Raw genomic sequence first — 26,928 nt, 5'->3', positions numbered from 1 at the left:
GTATTTATTGGGTGGTTATTTCCAATAAAAGTATGTTAACTTTGGTATTTATGGAAAGTAGAGATATCCAATCTTACTAGAAAAATACTGGATTCCCCGAAAAACACTCATGGAGCATATACAGGACAAAAATGTAAGGGTTCCCCTAATCAACAGCCCGACGATTAGGAATTTCTGCACGCGTGATGTCAAAGGTCACACGCGAACATTGAGCGCTTGATGTACAAGTTGAAAAACTTTACGAAGAGTTAGACGTACAACACTTTCTGACATAAAAATGACAGAAAAAGACGCGGGTAGTGGGTAATCCGAGAATTTAATTAGGATTCGATATTTGTAATAAATAGTAAGCGATTAAAGACAACATCGTCTTATGTATGCAATGAATTCTCCTCTGACTTCCAAGAGAGGTAAATCATGTAAACATGACCTGGTTTGATCGAATTTTGATAGCAGGACATTCCTTCGCAATTACAATGTTTGAGAAGGATTTGAAGCAAAGTTATGACAAATTAGTTAGTTTGAATATGGTTTTGGTCCATATATACCATTAAATCACCCAGTCAGTACGCGGGAACCCATCTTTTGAATATGGTTTTGGTCCATATATACCATTAAATCACCCAGTTTGTATGCGGAAACCCATCTTTAAAAAATCAACCTTTCTACTATCAAATTAGGGGGTTTGTGTGGTCTAGTGGTTTAAGGTCTGTCCTTGAGTCAAGTGGCATGGTTTCGATTCAAGTAGGGTTGCCTGTCCAACCTCGTGGGTTTTCTCAAGGTACTCCAGTTTCCTCCCACTGCTAAAGACCCCTACGAGCAAGCAAATTATTGAAATAAAATTGAACCATATGTTGGTCCCGAAATGACCTAATGTGAGCTGAGTGGAGGTTAAACCCCCTTCATTAGTCGGGATTGTAGATCATTAATACCTATTTTGATTGATGTGATAATTTAATTTTTGTGTGTATTATTTACAGGTGTTATCAGTATAAATGGTCGTTTGGATTATGAACAGATGAATTCAACCAAGTTTATAGTTCAGGCTTATGATACTGGCGTCCCTCAACTCAGTGGATCTACCACAGTTTCTGTTAGGATTAGAAATATTAACGATAACAGTCCACGTTTTATTAATGTGAGTTACTCTATACAATTTGTAACGTGGACGGGAAATCTTCCTTTGTTTTTCCTCTAGTAGCTAGACTTGTAACATCGATGGGAAATCTTCCTTTGTTCTTTTCGTTGAATAAGCAGATTGTTTTCCCTCTAGTAGATTGGGTGGAGCTTAACCGTGCAATAACTAGACATGTGCAATGTTATTACACACTTTTGCTGGTTTACACTAGTTTTAGTAGAAATCATATGGAGAAGTGGGATGGGTTTTCTGTGGAATAATAACAAGTATGTTAAGCAGGTGTTAATGTTACAAGTCATTTATAGCATGCTTCGTTCGTTAACATGTTTAACATCTCGGCCTACGGCCTCGATGTTTAAACCTGTTAACTCATGAAAGCCGTGCTATAAATATAACATATTATTTCAACCCACCGCGGTTATATACAATACTAATGGATGTGAAAGTGAAATGAAATGAAGTTGAATGTCCAACTGTTCTGCTCCGACTCGGCTATTGAAGATGGGCATACGCCATACTGTGTGCTATGAGGGAAATTTTGCCTGGGTAGTGGCACTATGGCCTACTCTTATATCGTATTCCAACTGCCAAGGGATCTTTAACATGCATGCCAATGTATACATGGGACCTTGGTTTTTCGTCCCATCCGGATGATTAGACAGCCGTCTTTGTCAGGCCCTCCGTCCTGCTTCACTGATAAGGGGAAACCACGCCGGAAAATCCAGATGAACTTTTTCGGCCCATGAAGGGATCGAACACGTGACCTCCAGGCTAGCGAGCCAGCGTTTTACCCCCCACTTAGCCACCGTGGCTCCCAAGATGTGAAAACAAGCCAAAGCTTATATAAATGCGCATTATTTCAAGGTTTGTCATTGAAACCATGCCGGTTGACTCAATGACAGACTTTAGATACAGCGCACATGCGCTGACCATTCGGCCATCCAGCCCCCTCAGTTGGGTGGGGGACATGAGCCTCACTGTTAAAACTTGAGCTTATTATTATTTGTATGGTGGTGATTGAGTCTGTTTGTTATATTATTAGGATACATATACGAAAGAAGTCCGAGAACAGAAGGGTCCCAGTGCTGTATTGCTACAAGTATCAGCAAATGACATAGATTTAGAAGATTTTGGAGTGGTTAGATATCGACTTGACTCCAGGAAGACTCAATTTGAAATTCAAAACGTGACTGTAAGTAGAATATTATAGCATGTATGTAAAATTTATGGCACTTTTGTAAGTAAAATTGATAGCACTTCTCAAAGTAAAATTGATAGCACACCCTTTTAAGACAATATATAGCATGTCTGTTAGTAGAACTGATAGCATATCATTCTGTAAGTATAATTGATAGCCCTAAGTTAGATTTATAGCACTTCCCTAAGTAAAATTGATAGCACTTCCCTTAGTAAAATTCATAGCACTTCTCAAATAAAATTGATAGCACTTCCCTAAGTGAAATTCATAGCACTTCTCTAAGTAAAATTGATAGCACTTCCCTTAGTAAAATTCATAGCACTTCCCTAAGTAAAATTGATAGCACTTCTCTAAGTAAAATATGTAGCACTTCTGTAATTAAAATTAATAGCACTTCGCTAAGTAAAATTGATAGCACTTCTCTAAGTAAAATATGTAGCACTTTTCTAAGTATAATTAATAGCACTTCCCTAAGTAAAATTGATAGCACTTCTCTAAGTAAAATTTATAGCACTTCTCCAAGTAATATTGATAGCACATCTTTAAAAATTCATTGTGTAAGATTTCTTGCTATAATAGTTCAAAAATGAATAACGAAAAAAAAGTATATTGAAAATTTCATTCAAATTAATTTATTCTGAGCTAGGTTATGGGTCTTGGACAATGTAGCACAGATTGTTTATTATTGTAGCAACAGTACCAGACATTCAAGACTTAGTATCGTTTGTCCATTTTATTGTTAAATTTTTAAATCTCGTGGGTGTGCTAATCCATTTAAATTTCTGCCATCCGATGGCCTAGCGAGTTGATTGTTGATTTTAGGCTTGTCATGTTTATATAACATTTGAAGCCGAAAGAAAGACCTGTAATAGGCATGGGGGGTGCTGGATGAACGAATGGTTAGCGTGTGTGCACGCTGTATCATAAGGTCTGTCATTGAGTCAACTGGCATGGTTTCAATTCCGCGGTTGTACGTGACAAGGAGTAGAGTCACCTGTACAACCTCGTAGGTTTTCTCCGGACCCTCCAGTTTCCTCCCACGGCTAAAGACCCTTATGTGGAAGCAAATTATTGAAATAAAATAGAACCATATGTTAGTACGAAATGACCTAGTTTGTGTCGGGTCAAACGAAACGAGTGGCTTTTGACCCTATGATGTCAGACATTGATTAATAAATCAGTGTTGACATTTCTAGTGGTTTACCCACGGTTCCGTGCTTGGCACGCCAAGCAGTCGCTGTAACAGATGGTTTCATTGACTAATCTCTCACGCCATCCAGAACACCTGTTATATAACAGCTCTTCCAGATCCTAGTGTAGTAAAGACAAATAAAACGAAATTTTAAACTATAAAAAACGAAACGAAATAGGATCTGTGTTTTAATCAGATTGATCTGAATCTTACATAATGCTTCTTTAATCAGAAGAAAATGAAATAAATCAAACATGATAGGCATTGATTATTGATTATTAATTATTTGTAGCTTGGTTTATTCGTTTTATTTTAGGGTGAAATAAAATTACGAGCTGGTCAAGAATTAGACAGAGAAAGAGAGGCAATAGTTGCCGTACAAGTTACTGCGTATGACAGTCCCAATACACCAGAAGTCCGTCGAGAATTTACCATTCCAGTAGGTTTATATATTAAACTCTAGCAAATCTCACGCTACTTTCTCGTTCACTGGCTGAATGGGTTAACTTGTGCGTGTTGGATCGTAAGTCTGTCAAGTTGAGTGGCGTGGTTTCCGTTCCCTGCTTGTATGTGACAAGAAGTAGGGTCGCCCTTCTCGAACCTCTAGAGTTTTCTCAGGGTCGTCCGGTATTTACCCACAGCTAAAGATCCCTAAACGCAAGTGTATTACTGACATAAAATCGATCCATATGTAAGTCCAAAAATGACCTAATTCAACCCCATTTCTCTCTCCCTTTATTCAAGAATTTCCCATACCTAATAAATGTTTTTTTGTCGTATCTTGAATTTAAAATTTGTCTGATCAAAACATACTTCCTCATATCTTGAGGGTTTTCTTAGGGTCCTCCATTTTCCTCGCTCAAACCTTGTGGGTTTTCTCAGGAACCACTAGTTTCCTCGAACTGCTAAAAAAACCTACACGCAAGCAAACCCCATTTCCCCCTCTCCTTATCAATAAAGAACAATTTTTTTTTTTTTTTTTTTTTACAGGTATACTTTATTATATTGGATGCGAATGACAACGAACCAAAGTTTTCTCGGGCTGTTTATTCCGCCACCATTATAGAGACCATTGTTGTGGGTGCCGAGGTTGTACCACTTATAGCGTCTGATCTGGATTTTGGTGAAAATGCTAATTTGGCTTTCTTTAAAACACAAAGTATCTTAGATCCTAATGGTTAGTATATTTTTTCATAATTTTATTCTGTCAAGGCCTGTGGTAGGTTGGATGGCCGATTGGTTAGCATGTGCGCACTGTATCAGAAGGTCTGTCATTGAGTCAAATGGCGTGGTTTCAATTCCCTGGTTGTATGTGCCAAGGCGTAGGGTTGCCTGTCCAACCTCGTTGGTTTTCTCTGGGTCCTCTGGTTTCCTCCCACTGCTAAAGACCCCTACGAGCAAGCGAATTATTGAAATTAAATTGAATCATATGTTAGTCCCAAAATAACCTAGTTTGTGTTGAGTGGACATTAAACCCCATTTCTCTCTCTCTCCCCTCTCAATCTAAAAATTACGTTTTTATGTGCTTTAGATTACAATAGCTGAAATATGCTGAAAATTTCAGTCAAATTGATCCACACTGAGAATTTAGCGATTATCCATTTTTTGATTTAATCATCGTTGAGCAGCAGATCGGATTATAATCTAGTAAATATCGTAGGCTAGCGATGACATCGAGAGTTGATTATGATCTGTATAAGTTAATTAATGTTTAATTAATAATTTTGATAACTTTTCAGGCTTAAAGAAAGACCTACAATAGGCAGATTTAGCTCTTGCATAATGTATGTTTAAGATACCTCTGACATTGAACCATGTGTCAGTCCCGAAATGACCTAGTTTGTATTGAATGTCAACGTTAATACCCATATCTCTCTCGTTTAGATTATTTTGCTGTCGGTCGACAATCTGGTAAAGTAACAGTGGATAAGCCACTTGTCGGAAGATCTGGTGATTATACATTTGAAGTGGAAGTTCGAGATAAAGATGGCGTACCTAATTATCTAACGGCAAAAGCTACTGTTGTTATTACCGTTTTACCTGCTACCAATTCACCACCAAGATGGGTTTTCCCACCTTATGAGAACATGACAATAGATGTGTTAGAGGTAGGTAGTTTAAAACAATTCACCATCATGTGTTAAAGGTAGGTAGTTTAAAACAATTCACCACCATGTGTTAGAGGTAGGTAGTTTAAAACAATTCACCACCATGTGTTAGAGGTAGGTAGTTTAAAACAATTCACCACCATGTGTTAGAGGTAGGTAGTTTAAAACAATTCACCACCATGTGTTAGAGGTAGGTAGTTTAGAACAGTATGGGTTTTCCAACATTTTAAAAACCTATATGTTAAATCTCTTTGATCTTTGGAGCAGTGACCGCCCTAGACATTCGCCAATTCGCCAATGGCGACAATTATTTTTATTGGCGAATAAAGTGATGATACTGGCGAAAAATTTGGCGAATGAATTTTAGAGAGTGTTATTTCGTAAATCTGCTAATATTAAACTTGAAATCGTCTCGTTAAACGCTTCTTTCGATCGACTCGATGGAGTGTCTATTTTTAGTACATTAATTACTCTAGTCTCAATCTTACAAGTCGCAAATCAGTCAATGTTACAATATTACGCATTAAAACGACCGAAAGATCGAGTCTGGAGACTATAAAACACAGTTACGCCCCTTTTGTGTGGCACTGCGTTGTTTACATTCGCTTCACTACAAGTTTTCTTTACTTACGCAGCAAATAAATAAAACGCACATTAATGACAACTAATACTAGTAAACCCAAAATAAGGATAGATTCCTTTTTCCTTCCTACGACTACTGTTAGTCCAGAATCTACTTCCGTGAGTGAGCGTGTCATCTCGGACGCAAGTCCTTCGTTGGCTTCATCAACATGTGGACAAAAATTAACCGAGACCGTCGAGCTAACCCTCAATGACCTCATGCTTATAAAAATGGATGGACCGGACATAAATTTCAAATCAGTGGTGTCTTAAAAAGAATCGTCGTGTCTTTTCTGTTATGACGATTAAGTAAATTAAATCATGTGACTGTGAAGTACGTCCTATAAACATTTTTTTGTTATCTGCATTCATTCTCTCAATAATGTGAACTTTTGCATGAACAAGGAGATAAAATAATATTCTTGTGTACTATATATAGAGGATATTTGTCGTTTTAGAGTGAATAACATATTTTATTTCATCGAGAAGCAAGAAAACTTATATTTTCACGAATGCGTAGCATGAGTGAAAATATAAACGTTTTCTTGCTTAGAGATGAAATAAAATATGTTATTCACGACAAAACGACAAATGTAGCTATTTATTTTATGATTTTACAATCATTTTAGGTAAAAACAACTAGCCAGTGGAATAACACTTTTATTTCACTGATAAAACGCGATATTCCACTACTGATCATAAAATAAAAGTACATATATTAAACATTCATTTTGTCTGCGATATCACCTCGGTGGAAGCGGACGTAAAATACAACTAACACACACACATTTATTTTCATTTTTAATTAACAAACATATGAATAAAAATGATATAAAATATTTGGCTAAAACTTTCTGAATTGGCTAATAAAATTTTGATTTGGCTAAAAATTTGGCTTAAAGGTTTTAAGAGTCTAGGGCGGTCACTGTTGGAGTATATTCTATTCCTGGGCGGCTTTGGATATACATGTATAGAGTGGAATTTGAGGTTATTCTTCTGAAGGTTTGTCTTTAAACCTGTAACAGGTTATTTTTCAAGGGTAGAATTTTTTTTTCCATAAGAAAACATGATCTAAGGTTTTGCTTACGGGAATTCAGGGACATTCTCATTTTGCATACATGTAAACATAGACGGTTTATAAGCAAGATAAGGTCCTCGACTTCGGTTATACTACCGCTAATTCCAACCCAACCCTAACCCTGGACCTAGCCCTAATGCTTATCCTAACCCTAACCTACAATCTTGTGAACAATCACATGCCCTAACCTTATTTACATCTCAGCGACCTCGACGAAAATTGAGCTGGCCTTAACAAATAGATTTAGCCGTTTTTGGGCTTTGTGAACTACTGAAGTCAACGACTTGGGAATCGACTCTGAATCAAGGTCCCATGACTTATTCCCTGGTAGTATGCTAGCTCCTAGCAATTCAAAATCTCTCAAACGAGGATCAAAGAATTTAATAGAATTATACTAGTTGCTAAGTGGGTAGGCGCTGGCTCGCTAGCCTGGAGGTCACAGGTTGGATTAAGTTCAGGATTTTCTGAGATGGTTTCCCCTTGTCAGTTTTGCAGGACGGAGGGCCTGACAAGGACAGCTGTCTAGTTGTTCAGATGTGACGTAAAAACCGAGGTCCGGTGTATACATTGACGTGCACATAAAAGTTCCCTCATAGTACACTGTATGGCATATGCCTGTGTTTATTAGCCCAGTCGGAGCGAACAGTAGGACGTTAAATCCCTTTTAATTTCATTTATATTGTATTGTAGAATCAATATTACGGAATGTTCATGTATGATTGTGTATGATGCTCATGCAGTATTATGTTGTATTTTAGAGTCAGTATTACGGAATGTTCATATATGATTGTCATGCAGAAGATGACGATGACGGTCCTAGTGGTGTAATTGATTACGGGTTTATGCATGGTGGTGTATTTACCAATCAGACAAAAGAATTCCATATTAATCGTGTGACTGGTGTGATACGAGCGGAGATAGTTTATGACCGAGAACAAGTTGATCGATATTTCGTAAGTATAACAGATCTTGTAACATGGACGGGAAATCTTCCTTTGTTCTTCTCGTTGAATAAGCAGATTGTTTTCCCTCTAGTAGATTGGGTGGAGCTTAACTGTGCAATAACTAGACATGTTCAATGTTATTGCACGCTTTTGCTGGTTAACACTAGTTTTAGTAAAAATCATATTGAGAAGTGGGGTGTATTTTCTGAGCGCTGTATCATAAGGTCTGTCATTGAGTCAACAGCTTAGTTTCGATTCCCCGGTTGTAGGTGACAAGGAGTAGGGTTGCCTGTCCATCCACGTGGGTTTTCTCTGGGTCCTCCGGCTTCCTTCCACTGCGAAAGACTCCTACGCGCAAGCGAATTATTGAAATAAAATTGAACCATATGTTAGTCCCGAAATGACCTAGTTGGTGTCGAGTGGAGTTTAAACCCCATCTCTCTCTCTCTCTCTCTCTCTCTCTCTCTCTCTCTATCTCTCTGATATTGTGTTGCAGAGTCAGTATTACCGAATGTATAGGATTGTCATGCAGAAGATGAGTATGATGGACCTTGTGCTGTAATTATCATCATTCTAAAAATATTATAGTTTAGAATTTCTAAATAAAACCCCAGTTTCTTGTTACAAAAATCTAATTTTTATATTTGTATTATTTACAGTTACAAATCATAGCTCGAGATAATGACGTCAATCCTCAAAGTACTTCACGTTTTGTCACTGTCAGAATTCTAGATGTTGATGACAATGCACCGACCTTCCCAATGAGTGTAAGTATATCCATTTATTATTTTACGAATAGATATTACTTAATTCTTATGCTTGATAACGATACTTGTATGTGTATTGAAACATAGCATGTTAATAAAATTCAGAAGTAGTATATCCATATAAGTGTGTTAATTTTAGATGTTACTTATTATGTAACATATATTGTGTTTAAAAGAGTCATTATGGGAGATCAGATATTTAATTTCAAGCCGCTGTTGAAAAACTGTTCAAATCTGTTAGAACCAGATTCTTGTCTTAGATCACTTCTTGTAATGGCATTTCCAGGCTTCTAGTTTTCACGATTTTCTGGATCCCTCGTTGTGCGCTTTGCCCTCCCGCCACCTATCCATGGTTTCTGGATCAGAAACGTGAGACGTTAACACATAAAACTATGGATATAAATAGGATGTTTTCACTCCAGGGTTTTCCATCCAGTTAACTTTGGAATAGCAAGACTCTTTCTCAAGGAATCAGACATTTTTAACAATATCAATATTTTTTTTAGACATAAAACTATCAATTTTATCTCTATTTTTAGAATGGCGTTGTTATACCATATGATTTTGAAGTGAATGAAGACAGTCCAGCTGGTACACTTATTGGTCGTGTCACGGCCATTGACAGAGATTTACCCCAATATTCTAAAATATATTACGTTATACTGGGTAGGTTGTCTTTCTTGTTTCTATAGCAACTCTTCTCATCAGTCATTGTTGTTGTTTCTATAGTTACTCTCCCATCGGCCATTGTTGTCGTTTCTATAGTAACTCTTCTCATCAGTCATTGTTGTTGTTTCTATAGTTACTCTCCCATCAGCCATTGTTGTCGTTTCTATAGTAACTCTTATTATCGGCCATATTTTCTACATCGTGCTCACAATTTAGTTTTGTTTATTTTTTAGAAAATCATTCTGTGCGAATAATTACGTCATGTACTTGTCTCTGGTCAGATTATACTTACTGGAGGCAACGATGATGATGATGACATAATGGTTTCAGATGCTATTTGTAATGAACATAGAAAAACCTATCCCAAAGATAAAATGACTGATTCACAAACAACAAATTAATAATTATAAAACCCTTTGAAGAATTTACTAAGCAGATGCAAACGACTGCCATTCAATTTGTTACTGTCTGAACATAATTAATTAGAAATTACAATGAAATTTTAAAAAATTGAATGGAAATCACTAGATATGTACTTACTCATTTTACATGAATAATGTGCTTTTAGACCCATTTTCATGTATTTTATGGCCATAATAATAAAGTTTTATGCCCTTTTATGTCTTGATCATCAGGATTTTCCGGTAAGGTCTACCCTTTTCAGTGGCCTAGTCCGAATTGTCTGACAACAGGATAAAAAAACGAGGTCCTGTGTACACATTGGTGTGCATGTAAAAGATCCCTTGGCAATTGGAATTTGATATAAGAGTAGGCCGTAGCGCCATGGTCTGCGCACTGTATGGCATATTCCTGTCTTCATTAGCCCAGTCAGAACAGAACAGTAGGACGTTAAACCCCATTTCATTTCATTTTTAATGTTTTGTATCTCATATGGATCATCATATTGTCTATCTTTCAGCTGGTAATGAAAAAGACCAATTTAGAATTAACACAACATCAGGAGAGATACGGTTAAATAGACCTATTGACCGAGAAGATCAAGCTACGTACACACTGTTCATCAACGCCACTAACAACGTCAACGATTACAGCGTTATTCGTAATCGTAGAAAGCGTTCTACCAGTCCCAGCATGACAACTGTTCGTATAAACGTGCGAGATAGAAACGATGTGGAACCAAGGTTTATCTACCCTGCTGGAGCTACAAAATACCACGGATGTAAGTTATTTAAACAATATTTTATTCATAAACGAATGGGATTGAGCAACAGGCTTGAAACCTAATTTCTCAATCACTGTTAAAAAAAATAAACAACCCAATTGATGAATGATGTATAATGATTAATTTTTAACAGTGATCAGGAAATTAAATACTTGTAAAATTGGACACTCATTATCAAAATTAATCAGTCAGCTTTAAACTGGACACAAGTATAAATTAGATGATTTTAAACGATTTTTACGAATTTTTAAACAAAGATTTGATATTAGATGAATGTGAAAGAAATTAGTGCTAAATACACAAGATTAAATGATACCTGGGTTACAGTGATTACTTACTAGAGCTAAATACACAAGATTAAATGATACCCAGGTTACAGTGTATATAATCCATCTTTAAAATGTTGAATGTAATGAATTTGTTTGTTTTTTTCAGGTGTGTCTGTTAATGCTCCGTACGGTCAGAGTATTCTACAGGTATCAGCAACTGATGATGATTCAGGAGGTCCTGCTGGTATTAGATTTAATATTATGTCTGGTAACGATGACAACATGTTTACTATTAATTCTAAAACTGGAATGATTTCAAATCGTAACTTCTTGAGTAGCAATACTAAACGAGTTTATGATTTAACAGTAAATGCTAATGATACCAGTCTTGTGGATAAAGCCGAAGCTTATGTAAGTATATCGTTTTTACGGTGGAGGGGGGGTGCGCGAATGTTTAATATGTGTGCATTGCATCATAAGGTCTGTCATTCAGTCAAGTGGCATGGTTTCAATTCCCCACATGTACGTGAAATAGAGTACCTTGTGGATTTTCTCCGGGCCCACTGCTAAAGACTCCTATGCGCAAGTGAATTATTGAAATAAAATTTTCCAACCTCGTGGGATTTCTCCGGGTCCTCCAGGTTTCCTCCCACTGCTAAAGACCCCTACGCGCAAGCGAATTATTGAAATAAAATTAAACCATATGTTAGTCCCGAAATGACCTAGTTTGTGTTGAGTGGATGTTAAACCACATTTCTCTCTCTCTCTTGAAATAAAATTGAACCATATGTTAGTCACGAGAGAGAGAGAGAGAGAGAGAGAGAGAGAGAGAGAGAGAGAGAGAGATGAGGTTTAATGTCCACTCGACACAAACTAGATCATTATGGGACTAACATATGGTTGAATTTTATTTGAATAATTCGCTTGTGCGTAGGGGTCTTTAGCTGTGGGAGGAAACCGGAGGACCCGGAGAAAACCCACAAGGTTGGACAGGCAACCGTACTCCTTGTCATGTACAAGCGGGGAATCAAAACCCTGTCTCTAGACTGAATGACAGACCGTATGATGCAACGCGCACGTGCTAACCATTTGGCCATCCAAACCCCCACAATATTTTAGGATTTTATTTAGTGATCTAATTGCCACTCGAAGCACGAAAAGTAATTTTGTAGTAAAACATAATCTACCATAGATGATACAAATGAATTTATTTTATTTTTCTGATCAAACAAACACCATTTTTTTAATTTCAGATTTTTGTGACAACAGACGATAACGAAGAGAAGTTGGTGATTTTACAACCTGAATCTGAAGTACGACGTTCTGTACCACAACTCATCAGGTACGTTAATATAGTTTAACAGGATAGGTGGTAACCATGGGTTACACGTCAGCTGACATGGAAACCCTAGTGGTCATACTCAGAAACCCAAAACAAACAAAAAATTAAAAAAAATAATATGATGTCAGATATTGATTAATTAATCAGTGTTGAATGTTTCTAGTGGTTTACTCACAGTTCCAAGCATCGCACGCCAAGAACTTGCAGTAACAGACCGTTTCATTGGCTAATCTCTCACATCAATTAGAACGCCGGTTATATAACAACTCTTCCAGATCCTACTGTTGTGAAGACAAGTGAAACGAAATTTTGAACTATAAAAAACGAAACAAAATAGGATCTGTGTTCTAATCAGAATGCCAGGAACCTGGTTTCGATTACCAGGTTGTACATGACAAGGAGTAGGGTCGCTTGTCCTAGTTTGTATTGAGTGGAGGTTAAACCCCATATCTCTCTCTCTCTCTCTCTCTCTCTCTCTCCAAAGGCTGTTACTAATCCACTGGACTGAATATCTAACATGATGGATGATGATGACGATGATCTGTTGACATATTTTGTATATTTTTCAGGACGTTATCTATGAATTCTACTGGTATTAAATATATCTGTGTCACTAATATTCGAGATCATGTGATGGATGATGGAAAGATCTCTGATACATCGTAAGTTATAATTAATAATACACATTATATACAGAGTTATCTGCCCCTTGACCCCAAAATAGGTGGTTGAATTTAAAATAAGAGTAGACTGTAGCACCGCTGTACGTGCCAAATTTACCTCATAGTTATCTGCCCCTTGACCCCAAACAAGTGGTTGAATTTATAATAAGTGTAGACCGCAGCACTGCTGTACGTGCAAAATTTCCCTCATAGCACACTGTATGGTGTATGCCAGATGGCCACCTTCATTAGTCCAGTTGATGCAGAAAAGAGTACCACTAACCTGAATGTCCTGGGGTCGATCCCTGGCAGAGAAAGTACCTCTTAGTTCTCCAGCGTGGTTTCCCCTTGTCAGTGGTGCAGGACCGTGGAAACGTCTAGGAAAGGTGAATAGTTATTCAGAATGGATAGAAATCCAGGAGAAAGGAGACCGACCTGCACATCTAACGTCATACGTGGATTCCAGGTTAGAGTAAGGGTAAGGGTTAGGCTTGGTCCAGGGTTAGGGTTAGGGCTAACTCTGTTTACATCTTGAGATTTTGATGAAATCTGCAGGTCCTAACCCTTACCCTAACCCACAATCCACATATGACGTCGTATGTGCTAAAATGTGCAAGACCGTCTCCATGCTAGCGTTCTTTGATAAATCCTTAACAGTGTATGCTGCTATCCAAGGAAAATTTCCATGACGGCCAACTGTATGGGGTTTGCCCATTTTCATTAACCTAGAGGGGGATTGGATGGCCGAATGGTGAAACGTGTTGTATCATTATTATTGAGTCAGCTGGCGTGTTTTTGATTCCCCGGTTGTAAGTGACAAGGAGTAGGGTCGTCTGTCCAACCTCGTGGGTTTTCTCCAGGTCCTCATGTTTCCTCCCATTAAAGAACCCTACGCGCAAGCAAATTATTGCAATAAAATTGAACCATCTCTCTCGAAGTGCCACTGCCTAGGCAAAATTACTATCATAGCAAACTTTCTGTTATGAATTGTTTGTTAATAAAAATTTTGTTTTTATTTTAGAACTAAGAGTAAGCCTTAGTGCCACTGTCTTGTTTGTTAATAAAAATTGTATTTATATTTTAGAACTAAGAGTAAGCCTTAGTGTCACTGTCTTGTTTGTTAATAGAAATTGTGTTTTTATTTTAGAACTGATGTATATGTGACTGGTATATCAGAAGGTAGAGCAGCAGACGATTCGCCAATCTTTACCATTCTACCAGCTTCTGATCTAAACGCTCGACTTACGAAGGCACAGGCTGAAAACAAACGTGACTTTGATGCTCTTTATATTGACAGCATGGGTGGAACGGTAAGCAATTATATGGTCTGATGGAGAAAAACTTGATGATAATTCTAAATATATGTTATCAATGATTACTGATAGTCTTGCTTAGCCAGTAATAACATGGTTTAATTGAGGGAAAACTGGACTTGTAACTGTTATGTTGCGAAACCTCTCTGTTAAACATATATTACGCAAGAGCTAAATCTGCCTTTTTGTGACAGTATTGGGTCTTTGAATCAGGTTCTTGATGACAACACTAGTTTAACTTCAAATAATACTTTTATTCTGCTTCTGACATATCATGTACAAAACTTAAGACTCCGTAATTAGCTTGTGTTGAGGGAGCCATGGTTCTAGCCAACTCTTACATGGCCATTGTCCGGTCTTAACTCGAGACCTGCCTGGTCCTAAGTTAACTTCTAGATGCCCGTGCCTAGCCTCCTCTGTTGATTCGTTTGTATTCTGGGTTTATAAACCCTTCTAGACAAAGGATCTGATCTCATTACACATCTGGCTACTGTATCATATCAGATTTAACATTCACTACATTTTGCTTATCAGACAAAGGAAATTAAATAAAACAGGCCAGCTACAAGTGGATGTTACATAATGACTAATGAATGCCAGCAGGACCACCAGGGGTGTCGATAGCAGACAGGTTGATATTAAAATTGATTTCACATGTCAAGATGGCACGAAGCGTCTATAACTTCTGTCGCTATGTAATATATTGCAGGTCTTTTTTTAGGCCTGAAATGTTATCTAAATTATTAACTCTTAACTGACCCACGGCAACTTTTGTCGACGCGTATAATATTACCGTTAAGTACCCACGGTGACTTTTGTTGACAAAACCAGTTAGCTGAATGCAACATTACTAGCGTAATGAGAGTTTCTTCCCTTATGGACAGATGACTTTTTCTCGTTTGTTTACTTCCTGTTTGACATTTTGACAGTGAAATATCTTACTATTTCTTTTTGAAAAACTATAATAAAAAAGTGATATGTCTAGGCCTATAGGATGACGTTCTCCATAGGACGGATTACCATCCTTTTTGAATGACAGTGATTCAGATTTTATCGTTTGTGTAGAATTTTATAGTTTTGCGTTAGAACGTGATACTACTGATAAGTGATAGAAGCAAGTAGGCTTAATCAACAAATTACTTAAATAAGCTTACATTAAAAGAGATTCATGTTGAATGATTTTTAGTTCACAATAGCCAAACAACTAACCATTATATACATAAATTTTGCATGAAATGTCTATATTAATTTTTGGTATAAAGTTAAAATTCATATTTATGAAAATAACATTAAATTTAGATTTTTTCATCCATTTACATGTAGGGTCTATCTAAAGTTGTTTTTTAATAATATTATGACTTTAAAATGTATATGTATATTTTAACACTATTGCCGATTAAGACGTGGGTTTTTATGACGTTATGACATCAAACCTCTGGGTCATTTAAGAGTTAATTATCGTTGAGCAGCAAATCGGATCCTAATCCAGTAAATATCGCAGGCTAGCGATGCCATCCGTGTATTGATTATAGTCTTGATAAGTTAATTAATATCTAATTAATAATTTAGATAAAATTTCAGGCCTAAAGAAAGACCTGCAATAGGCAGATTTAGATCTTGCATAATGTATGTTTTAATACAAATAGCTTGGTTCAGTACAGGATTGAAATCAATTTTTCATAAAAGATACCGTAACTCTAAATCTTCTGTGTCTGACGACAATGTATGTTTAAAGAAACATTCCCGAGTACAAACTGGGTGATTTGATGATATATTTGGCCTAAAAACATATTCCAACTAATTAATTTATCATAAATTTGCTTCAAATCCTTCTCAAAGCTGTGTAATTGTCAAGGAATACCCTTGCTATAAAAAATTGACCAAAAGAGGTCATGTTTGTGTCACATGACTGACGGGTGCAAAGTCGGAGGAGAATTCATTGCATACACAAAACAATGTTGTTTTTAATCGCTGACTATTTATTACAAATATCGAATATTCTCGGATTATCCACTGCCCGCGTCTTTTTCCGTGATTTTTATCTCAGAAAGTGTCATACGTCTAACTCTTCATAAAGTTTATCAACATGTACATCAACCGCTCAATCTCCGCATGCAACCTTTGATGTTACGTATGCAGATATTCCTAATCGTCGGACTGTCGATTAGGGAAACCCAGACATTTTTGTCCTCTATGTGTTCCATGAGTGTTTTTCAGGGAATCCAGTATTTTTCAAGTAAGATTGGATATCTCTACTTTCCATATATACCAAAATTACCATACTTTTATTGGAAATAACCACCTGATAAATACTTTTCTGGGAACGTATCTTTAATGAGATTGACTAATAATATTATTGATTTTATATTTACAGGGAAAATCTGATTCTTTCTTAGCGTTTTTTGATCGTACACCTGTACTTGTTGTACTAATTATAGTAATACTACTCATCATTATGGCTATAATTCTCTTCTGTCTCGCCTGCTTCTGTATCCATGACTCGTAAGTATTTTTATATTAAAACTTTTAATTCTTGATTGGTGAGCCATGGTGGCTAAGTGAGTAAGGCGCTGGTTCGCTAGCCTAGAGGTCGTGGGTTCAATCCATGTGTTCACAGAGAAAGTTTATTGGGGTTTTACGGCGTGGTTTCCCCCTTGTCAGTGGTGTAGGACGACGGGCCTGGCAAGGGACAATGTATAATTGTTTGGATGTGTCAAATAAAGGATTGCTGTCTAGTGATTCGTATTTATGAAAAACCCAGGTTCAGTGTGCAATTTGGCGTGCACCTAAAAGATCCCTTGGCAATTGGAGTTTGATATAAGTGTAGATCATAGTGCCGCTGTGTGGGCAACATTTCCCTCATAGCACACTGTATGGCGTATGCCTGTCTTCATTAGCTCAGTCACATTAAACCCCATTTCATTTTACTGATATGTTATTATTTGCTTGATAAAGACGAGGATATTTAGTATGTTACGCTATGACCGCAGTATATTGTGTTGACAAGAATACCCTCATTGAGTCAACTGTCATGGTTTCGATTCCCCGGTGGTATGTGACAAGGAGTAGGGTTGCCTGTCCAACTTCGTGAGTTTTTCTCTGGTTCTTCCGGTTTCCTCCCACTGCTAAAGACCCCTACGCGCAACCGAATTATTGAAATAAAATTGAACCATAGTTAGTTTGTGTCGAGTGGATGTTAAACGGCATTTCTGCCTATCTCGCTATACCCCTATTTGGTACCATTTATAAGCAGGGAAGTTTTAAATTATGTTCAAATGTTATTAATTTTTATTTTATCAGGAAACAGAAAAAGATCAGAAAATATCAATCTGGTACGTATTTCATATTTTATTTCTTGTAATTTAAGATGTATTCCCACACCATTATAATTAGGTCATTCGTTCAGACCTAAAGATGTATTGTCTCAATCTTAATTAGGTTATTCATTCACACCCCAAAATTAAAGATGTATTCCCACAACGTTATAATTAGGTCATTCGTTCATACATAAAAATTAAAGATCTATTCTGGGGGGTTGGATGGCCGAATGGTTAGCGTGTGTGCGCTGTATCATAAGGTCTGTCATTGAGTCAAATGGCGTGGTTTCGATTCCCCAGTTGTACATGACAAGGAGTAGGGTCACATATGTCCAACCTTGTTGGTTTTCTCCGGGTCCTCCTGTTTCCTCACACTGTTAAAGACCCATTATAGAAATAAAATTAAACCATATGTTAGTCCCGAAATGACCTAGTTTGTGTTGAGTAGACATTAAACCCCATTTCTCTCTCCCTCTCTCTCTGCCAACATCTGGCAAAAAAAAAAACCCAACCTATCTTACACATTGTATAAAAAACAAAACATAACAAGAGTCATCTTGTCAACAAGTTATTGTGGAACAGATGAAATAATAATAATGTATAAAAATCAATATATACATTGTCAATATTTCTCACCAATAATATGTGTTAATAAATAAAATAAAACAAAATTAAATGATATGGGCTTTAACGTCCTACTGTTCTGGCCTGTCCAACCTCGTGGGTTTTCTCTGGGACCTCTGGTTTCCTCCCACTGCTAGAGACCCCTACGCGCAAGCGAAATATTGAAATAAAATTGAACCATATGTAAGTCCAGAAATAACCTAGTTTGTGTCGAGTGGACGTTAAAATTTGAATGGTGGAAAGTAAATTAGTCTTAACACTGAATAAATGAAATAATAAATGTTTAATTTTGTATAATGTTTTATTACAGAACATATTGTAGGTGCTCCAATTCAACCGGTAGCACAGGTAAATATTCAACTTCCTCTATATATTACATGATAGTATTATAATGGTCGGAGCCATGATGTCTGTATATATTACATGTCAGTATTATAATGGTCGGAGCCATGATGTCTGTATATATTACATGACAGTATTATAAAGATCGGAGCCATGATGTCTGTCTATATTACATGACAGTATTATAAAGGTCGGAGCCATGATGTCTGTATATATTACATGTCAGTATTATAATGGTCGGAGCCATGATGTCTGTATATATTACATGACAGTATTATAAAGATCGGAGCCATGATGTCTGTCTATATTACATGACAGTATTATAAAGGTCGGAGCCATGATGTCTATCTATATATATTACATGTCAGTATTATAAACATCGGAGCCATGATGTCTGTCTATATTACATGACAGTATTATAAAGGTCGGAGCCATGATATCTATCTATATATATTACATGTCAGTATTATAAAGGTCGGAGCCATGTCTGTCTATATATTAGATGACAGTATTATAAAGATTGGAGCCATGATGCCTGTATATATTACATGTCAGTATTATAATGGTCGGAGCTATGATGTCTGTCTACATTACATGACAGTATTATAAAGATCGGAGCCATGATGTCTGTATATATTACATGTCAGTATTATAAAGATCGGAGCCATGATGTCTGTCTATATTACATGTCAGTATTATAAAGATCGGAGCTATGATGTCTCTGGGAATATGGTGTTGGTTCACAAACCAGGAATTCCCTTGTTCTATCCCGGTGATGGTTGATAAAGTACCTCAGGTTTTATCCAACCTTGTCTAGTTTTTCGGATGGTACAAAAAACTGGGGTCGTGTGTCTACACTTTGATGTGCACGTGATGAACCAGGACAGTTGAGAAATTCAATTGCTGCCCAGGCAAAATTTCCCTCATAGCACATTGTATGCCATATTTAAAAGTAGAATTTAATCAAAATAAAACACCAGATCATCCCAATTCAATTCTTTATGTGGACTAAAATCCAATAGATTTAGCTCCTTCAAATAAAACAACCCATTAAAGATACATTATGGAAGATTAGATAAAGAGCTGGCAGTTCTCATTATAATAGTTAAAAACTAGATAATGTAAAGGCAATTTGCTGAACATTTCAGTCAAATTGATCCACTATGAACCGAGAACTAAGCGATTGAAATTTCCACCTAGCCTCGATCATCATTACTAAAGTCGGTACTATAAACAGCATAGTCTCGATTATCCATTTAATTGTTAAATCGTGAAGGAAAATTATGCAGTAAATCGGTTCATAATCCACTAAAGATCGCTGGCTAGCCATGCCATCTAGAGTTGATTATGGTCTGGATAGGTTAAATAATGTCTAATTAATAGTTTATATAACATTTCAGGCCTAAAGAAAGACCTGCAATAGGCAGATTTAGCTTTTGCATAATGTATGTTTAAATTAGCCCAGTTCAACATTATGTTTTGACCTATGACCTATGTGATTAACATAAATATATATTACAGCCTGTTGATGTGGGAAAGAGTGTGAATCCAATGTACGATAATCCTGTTTTCGTTCCTGCTCCTGCTGCTCCAACCGCTGCTCCTATGGTACTAGATGATGATGATGATGATGATGATGATCCTGCTGTATTTACCCCACAACCCGTTGAACCCCAGGAATATGCTACAGTACAGAGACCCGTTCATACCACACCTCCTAACGAACCAGAAACAGAAGAACCCGTTATTGTTACGACCATTGAACCTGATGATGATCTACCTGAGCCGTCGTACAGACCCCCTACTCCCGTTACCGAGGAACCGGAACCTGTCATAGAAACGGTCGTTGACGATGAACCAGACCATGATTATATCCATGATTTACCGCCACCCCAGGAAGAGGAGGAAGAAATCGACACAGTGATAATCGCTGATTCTCCCGAATTGAATCGTCGTCACACGACACCCTCAATCAAAGAGGAAGACGAACCACGCACGTCGCTGTGAAAACATTTTGTGATAATTAATTCCATTACAAAAGTCATAATGCTTTTTTATAACATGCACCAGGAACTTACTATAATAAACTTATTACTTGTAAACGGCTGGAGGGATGGGAGCCGGTATTTTATTTAACTCATACTCTCATCTTCCCTGACGAAATTTACATACCATAAAAAATTTACCTTAAAATGCAATAAATATGGTTAAATTTATATGTCTAAACTAAGATTTTGATGATAGTAAATATTGGCACAATCTTTTGCGAAAAAAACTTGTTGCTATTCTGAGGTAAATAAAATATCTCCCTGCTATTTCAAGGGGTTTGGGGAGTGTCAATCAAAAAAGTCATTTGTGTCCAGAATAGGACGAAGAAATATTTATGGTTGTCAAAGGACTGAAAATTAATGAATAAACCATAATCAGCTGTATGATGCTGTGAATTGTAACTTGTGATAAATATTATAATTAGTTCATAAACTAAGGTAAAAATTAATGGATAAACCACAATTAGACCTATGATGCTGTGAATTGAAACTTGTGATAAATATTATAATTAGTTAGTAACAATTCCTTTGATATACATTATTGTAAGCTCCTGGTTTAGTTTTTTATCATGTAATCTAAATAATTTGTGTGGACATGTTTTAGTACATGCTCAGTAAAGTCTGCCTAATGCATGACACCTGTCTAATGTGAATCTCAATTTAAAGGATAATTTGTTGTCATAAATTTGAAATACATGTATGTGGCCTCTGTCACAAGGGTTCAACATGATCTACTTAATAATCTTGTCACAAGGGCTTGATATAACCCACTTAATAATCTTTCACAAGGGCTTAATATAACCCACTTAATAATCTGTCACAAAGGCTTGATATATTATAACCCACTTAATAATCTGTCACAAAGGCTTAATATAACCTACTTGCTCAAACGCTGAAAAAATTAATTTCAAGCCCTTTCGTTTCAATGATTTTGATAATATGAAGGGTGTTTTTTTTAATACTCAAATTGCTTATTAAGGTATTTTTTGTTTTATTGATTTTGATACTATAAAGTTTTATTTTTAATACAATTATTTTTATTGAGTTTTTTAAGACCCTTATTGTAAATCAAATTATTATGGAATACAGGAACTTTGGGGTATGGCAGTGTTTAGGACAACCAAAATGTGAAAATTCAAGCTTCGGTTTCCACTTGTCAAGGGTAGCAAGGACAGTGTATCTAGTACAAAAATTGATATTGCATATAAAAGATCCCTTGGCAGTTGGAATTAAAAAAAAAAGTAAGTGGAAATGCCACCATCTGGGCAAAATTCTCCTCCATCACATTTCACATGTTAGTATCAAAATGACCAAAGTTTTGAGTTGACTTTAAAGAACATTCCATTCATGATATTTGTTGAGTTTTAAGAATTCTTTATGACACTGTATCTCAAATCGTAGGTCGTTAAATTTTGTATATATTTACATGTGCACATACATATATATATACATATACTGGTAGATATAATACATATACCATACATAGATGCTTACTTTGTACATTACATTAATTTTTATCACATGTCTAACCTCATGGGTTTTCTCCAGGTCCTCCGTTTTCCTCCTACTACTAAAGACCCCTACGCGCAAGCAAATTATTGAAATAAAATTGAACCATATGTTAGTCCCGAAATGACCTAGTTTGTGTCGAGTGGACGTTAAACCCCATTTCTCTCTCTCTCTTTTATCACATGTTCTATTTTAATTTTACTAGGTTGTTAAAAACTTATAACAAGGTCCCCATGGGCTGAGAATAGAAAAAAAAGCCACAAAATAATTTACTGATTTGTCCACATCTACTGGAATTTTAACTTTTTATAAACATTTAATAAAATCTTGAAAAAAATTATTTAGAAATCAAAAAAAAATACTGTTAACTCTTCGAAATAGATTGAAGTTCCAAAACCTTGATCAAAATTAATTAATGAAATTGAAGAATGTCTCTCTGTGGGTTTTGTAGTTAAAAATAGATCGATTGTAATATTTTGTTGTATTCACTACAATTGTTGACTGTCTGGTTTCATTGTAGCAAATTGAATGAAATCTAAAAGTCACTCTCTCAATCTACTTGCTACCCAAAGCCATTTATATAAATTTTACAAAAAAGGCAAAATCTAGACTGGACACAGTTCTATGGAATTTTATTAATGTTTATTAGTGAAAGACGTTTAAACCAGGCGTCTCCGGTCTTAATCAAGTAATTACCAATCGGGTAAAACACAGTATTTGTCCAGTTTTCAACTTTTTGATGTTATACAGTTTGGAAACAACTTCCAGAATCAAACAGTCCATTTCTTATATTCAATATTTGTAATAATGACCTCTCCTAATTAATGACCACCAAATTTCAAGTCAATATATATCGTTGTTGAGTTACGGCAATAAACAGGTCCCAAAAATAGCTACTTTAATAAATTGTATTTTGGAACTCAAATTAATATATTATTTTCTTTGTTTTAGCCGAGTAATTGTATTCGATATAATTGTATCTTGTGTATTTGCGATTGGTTATTACAGAATTTAAAATGTATACAGGAGCAAATTATTTTATGTGTTTTTTATAGTTAGAATGTCTCAGTGATAAATTGTATATCTCAATGTTTATAGAATGTATATCCGTCATCTTAAATTAATCCACTCCGCGTAAATTGTAGAAAGTTTTATTTTTATACTTACATACATATATACATAATATTCCTAGTTGGTATTACTGCTGAAATTGTATGATAAACTTTAAATATACCAAGACTAAATTTTTATAAATAAACTTTTTATAGAAAAATAATTTTTGGGAATTATTTTGATTGCTGGGAGGATAGAATCCATTTATCTGTTGTAGTTCCCCGTTAAAAAATAGATTGCCAGGCAATGAAACAAAACATACCCTTGCAGCAGTTCTACAGGGACGTGGACCAGAAGAATTCCTGTGATTTATTTGGTAATCCGAGCTTTGAAGCTGTTTTCCCCTTTTGCAAGGAGCTTTGGTTGTAGGCCTTGTTTAATTTCAGGCTGATTGGGAAGGGGAACAGACTGATTGTGAGATTCAGTCAATTAGGGAGGAGATCGGACTGATTGGGATATTCAGTCAATTGGGGAAGGGGATCAGACTAATTGGGAGATCCTGCCAGTTGGGGGTGGGGGGAGATCAGACTGATTGGGGAGGAGATTCAGTCAATTGGGGAGGAGATCAAGCTGATTGGGAGATTCTGTCAATTAGGGTGGAGATCGGGCTGATTGGGAGATTCAGTCAATTAGGGTGGAGATCGGGCTGATTGGGTGATTCAGTCAATTAGGGTGGAGATCGGGCTGATTGGGAGATTCAGTCAATTGGAGAGGAGATGGGACTGATTGGTAGATTCAGTCAATTAGGGAGGGGATCAAACTGATTGGAAGATTCTACCAATGGGAGGAGATCAGACTGATTTGGGAGAGCTGCCAATTGGGGAGAAGATCAGGCCGGTTGAGGAGATCAGACGAGTTGGACGAGTTCATGATGGTTGGGGAGGTCATTTCCATACGAAAAATTCATCTATTAGTAATTCTAGTTTATGGTTAACCATACCTGACCCTAAACCTAACTCTTGTTGTGTCTTACTTGGTGTTGGGATTTCTGATATCCCAAGACTCTCCTGAAACAGTCGCCACCAACTTGATTGAAGGTAGAATCGTTGAGAGTTCAGTCCCACGACCAGGTATAGTGCGATGGTATTAGTACATTACACTGGTGCACATTACAGCGCACACAAGCTAACCATTCAGCCATCCAACCCCCAACGCCAATGACAAACGTCATGATCCAATGCGCATGCGTTAAGCATTTGGCCACCCAGTCCCCCTTCTCTCTGCCAAAAAAACCGTACCTGTAGTATGGAAGGTCAGAAAGACAGAACCCTCCTTGAACCTTATTTGGTAAGTAATAAAGAGAGAGAGATATGGGGTTTAACGTCCACTCGACACAAACTAGGTCATTTCGGGACTAACATGGTTTAAATTGTATTTCAATAATTCGCTTGCGCGTAGGGGTCTTTAGCAGTGGGAGGAAACTGGAGGACCCGGAGAAAACCCACGAGGTTGGACAGGCAACCCTACTCCTTGTCACGTACAACCGGGGATTCGAAACCACGCAAGTCGACTCAATGACAGACTTTATGATACAGCGCGCGCACGCTAACCATTAAGCCATCCAACCCCCCTGGTAAGTAATAAAGAGTTGACAGTTTATGTTAATTATATAATGTTTTAATAGTTGACGGATCTACATGTATTAACACAGAACATAAATAAAATATCATTTCATGGCTTCACAAAATTTATAACTTTAAAAAAAAAATTAATGGAAAAAGGACATTTATTCACGAAATATATCCTACGCGAATAACCACGATATTCATAGTATTCTTTACAGGTTGTATTCCTGAATGATGGGGAAGAACAGATGAGCTAATCAGTGTTTTTAAATGTTGTGTAACTATTTAGCTATGTTGTATCTACTCGGCATTTTTGTGTAGCTATTCTGCATTGTTATGTAACTATTTAGCAATGTTGTAGCTACTCAGCATTGTTGTGTAGCTATTCAGCATTATTGTGTAGCTACTCAGCACAGCTATGTAGCTACTCAGTATTGTTGTGTAGCTACATGGCACAATTATTTAGCTACCCAGTATTGTTGTGTAGCTATTCAGTCATGTTATTGAGCTACTTAGAACTGTTGTGTAGCTACTCGGCACATAGTTTAGCTAGCTACTCAGCACAGATATGTAGCTACTCAGCACAGATATGTAGCTACTCAGTACTGTTGTGTTATAGCTACTCAGTACTGTTGTGTTATAGCTACTCAGTACTGTTGTGTAGCTACTTAGCAATGTTGTGTAGTTACTCTTCAAATGTGTGTAGATACTTAGCAGAGTCATGTAGCTACTCAGCATTGTTGTATAGCTACTTGACTGTCTTGTTAAGCTACTCAGAACTGTTGTCCAGTGGCTCAGCATTGTTGTAGTTACTCAGTACTTGCTGTTATGTAACTGCTCAGCATTTAGGAAAACAAGGTCAACTTTAAAAATTTGTTGCAACTTTTTAGAAATTATCAGGTATCTAAATAGATCAAACGAAGTGAGGACAGGAGTAAATTGTTTACCAGAGATTTCACTTCAAAATATTGCCAGTCATTTTGTTTACCTCGTATTAGCAAGACATTTTTTTCCTAAAGAATACGAGCATTATCCCAATTTTTAAAAATGTATATGATCAAAAATTTGATGTCAACAAATTTTGGTTACATCTCAAAATAATTTTTGTCCCCCAATTTTTTTTAATGTTGCAAAACAAATGAAATTTTTTGAAAATTTTGGAGGGGGCTATATTAACACAAAAACTTAAACATGCATTATGCAAGAGCAAAATCTGCTTATTACAAGTCTTTCTTTAGGCCTGAAATTTTATCTAAATTATCAATTAGACATTAATTAACTTATCCAGACCATAATAAACTCTCGATGTCAAGGCTAGCCTTCGATGTTGGCTGGATTAGATTCCTATATGCCGCTAACGGCCATTGATAATTAAATTAAAAAAAGTGGATAATCGAGACTATGCTGTTTATATTAATGATTTTAGTAATGATGACCGAGACTACGCAAAAATTTCACCCGCATCTTTCTCGGCTCATAGTGGATCAATTTGACTGAAATTTTCAGCAAATTACCTTTACACTATCTAGTTTTTAACTATTATAGCGAGAACTGCCATCTCTTTATCTTATCTCCATAATGTATCTTTAATCTCATGTCTAAACTTAGATTTTTAATTTTAAATTTGGATGTAACATTGACAAGAAATTATTTTGAGATGTAACCAAAATTCCTCGACATCAAATTCTTAATCAGATGTAAATATTTTAATAAAGTGAACAGTATTTTATTGTGCTTTCCTGTTAAATTCTTTTAAATTTTAATTTTATGGCTAGTAAATTGAGTGACAGCTCAGTTCTCCAGTTGGTCAATTTCACTGGCTCATATATCTGAAACGAGAGACTTTGTTTTTCAACATTTTCATTACCCTTTAACCAGAGAGAGAGAGAGAAAAAAAGAGAAATGAAATTTAAGGTCCAGGACACA

At 36.3% G+C, this 26,928-nt stretch overlaps 1 protein-coding gene across 1 annotated transcript in view; it reads left to right on the top strand.

Annotated features, from left to right (window-relative positions):
- LOC126810037 (cadherin-87A) overlaps positions 1 to 23,600 on the top strand; it is a 61,366-nt gene extending 37,766 nt beyond the window's left edge. Inside the window, exons 24-40 of the mRNA XM_050534958.2 lie at positions 981 to 1,138; positions 2,181 to 2,330; positions 3,845 to 3,967; positions 4,519 to 4,705; positions 5,413 to 5,636; positions 8,094 to 8,288; positions 8,939 to 9,046; positions 9,586 to 9,712; positions 10,635 to 10,895; positions 11,334 to 11,578; positions 12,421 to 12,509; positions 13,079 to 13,171; positions 14,319 to 14,481; positions 16,859 to 16,986; positions 17,785 to 17,816; positions 18,736 to 18,773; positions 20,289 to 23,600. Coding sequence (XP_050390915.1) covers positions 981 to 1,138; positions 2,181 to 2,330; positions 3,845 to 3,967; positions 4,519 to 4,705; positions 5,413 to 5,636; positions 8,094 to 8,288; positions 8,939 to 9,046; positions 9,586 to 9,712; positions 10,635 to 10,895; positions 11,334 to 11,578; positions 12,421 to 12,509; positions 13,079 to 13,171; positions 14,319 to 14,481; positions 16,859 to 16,986; positions 17,785 to 17,816; positions 18,736 to 18,773; positions 20,289 to 20,774 — 2,807 coding nt within the window. The 3' untranslated portion in view covers positions 20,775 to 23,600. The remainder of the gene's footprint in view (positions 1 to 980; positions 1,139 to 2,180; positions 2,331 to 3,844; positions 3,968 to 4,518; positions 4,706 to 5,412; positions 5,637 to 8,093; positions 8,289 to 8,938; positions 9,047 to 9,585; positions 9,713 to 10,634; positions 10,896 to 11,333; positions 11,579 to 12,420; positions 12,510 to 13,078; positions 13,172 to 14,318; positions 14,482 to 16,858; positions 16,987 to 17,784; positions 17,817 to 18,735; positions 18,774 to 20,288) is intronic.
- The last annotated feature ends 3,328 nt before the right edge of the window (positions 23,601 to 26,928 follow it).

Source organism: Patella vulgata, chromosome 2, assembly GCF_932274485.2.
Source record: "Patella vulgata chromosome 2, xgPatVulg1.2, whole genome shotgun sequence".
NCBI classification, from domain to species: Eukaryota; Metazoa; Mollusca; class Gastropoda; family Patellidae; genus Patella; species Patella vulgata.
This window is presented reverse-complemented; position numbering and strand designations above follow the sequence as displayed.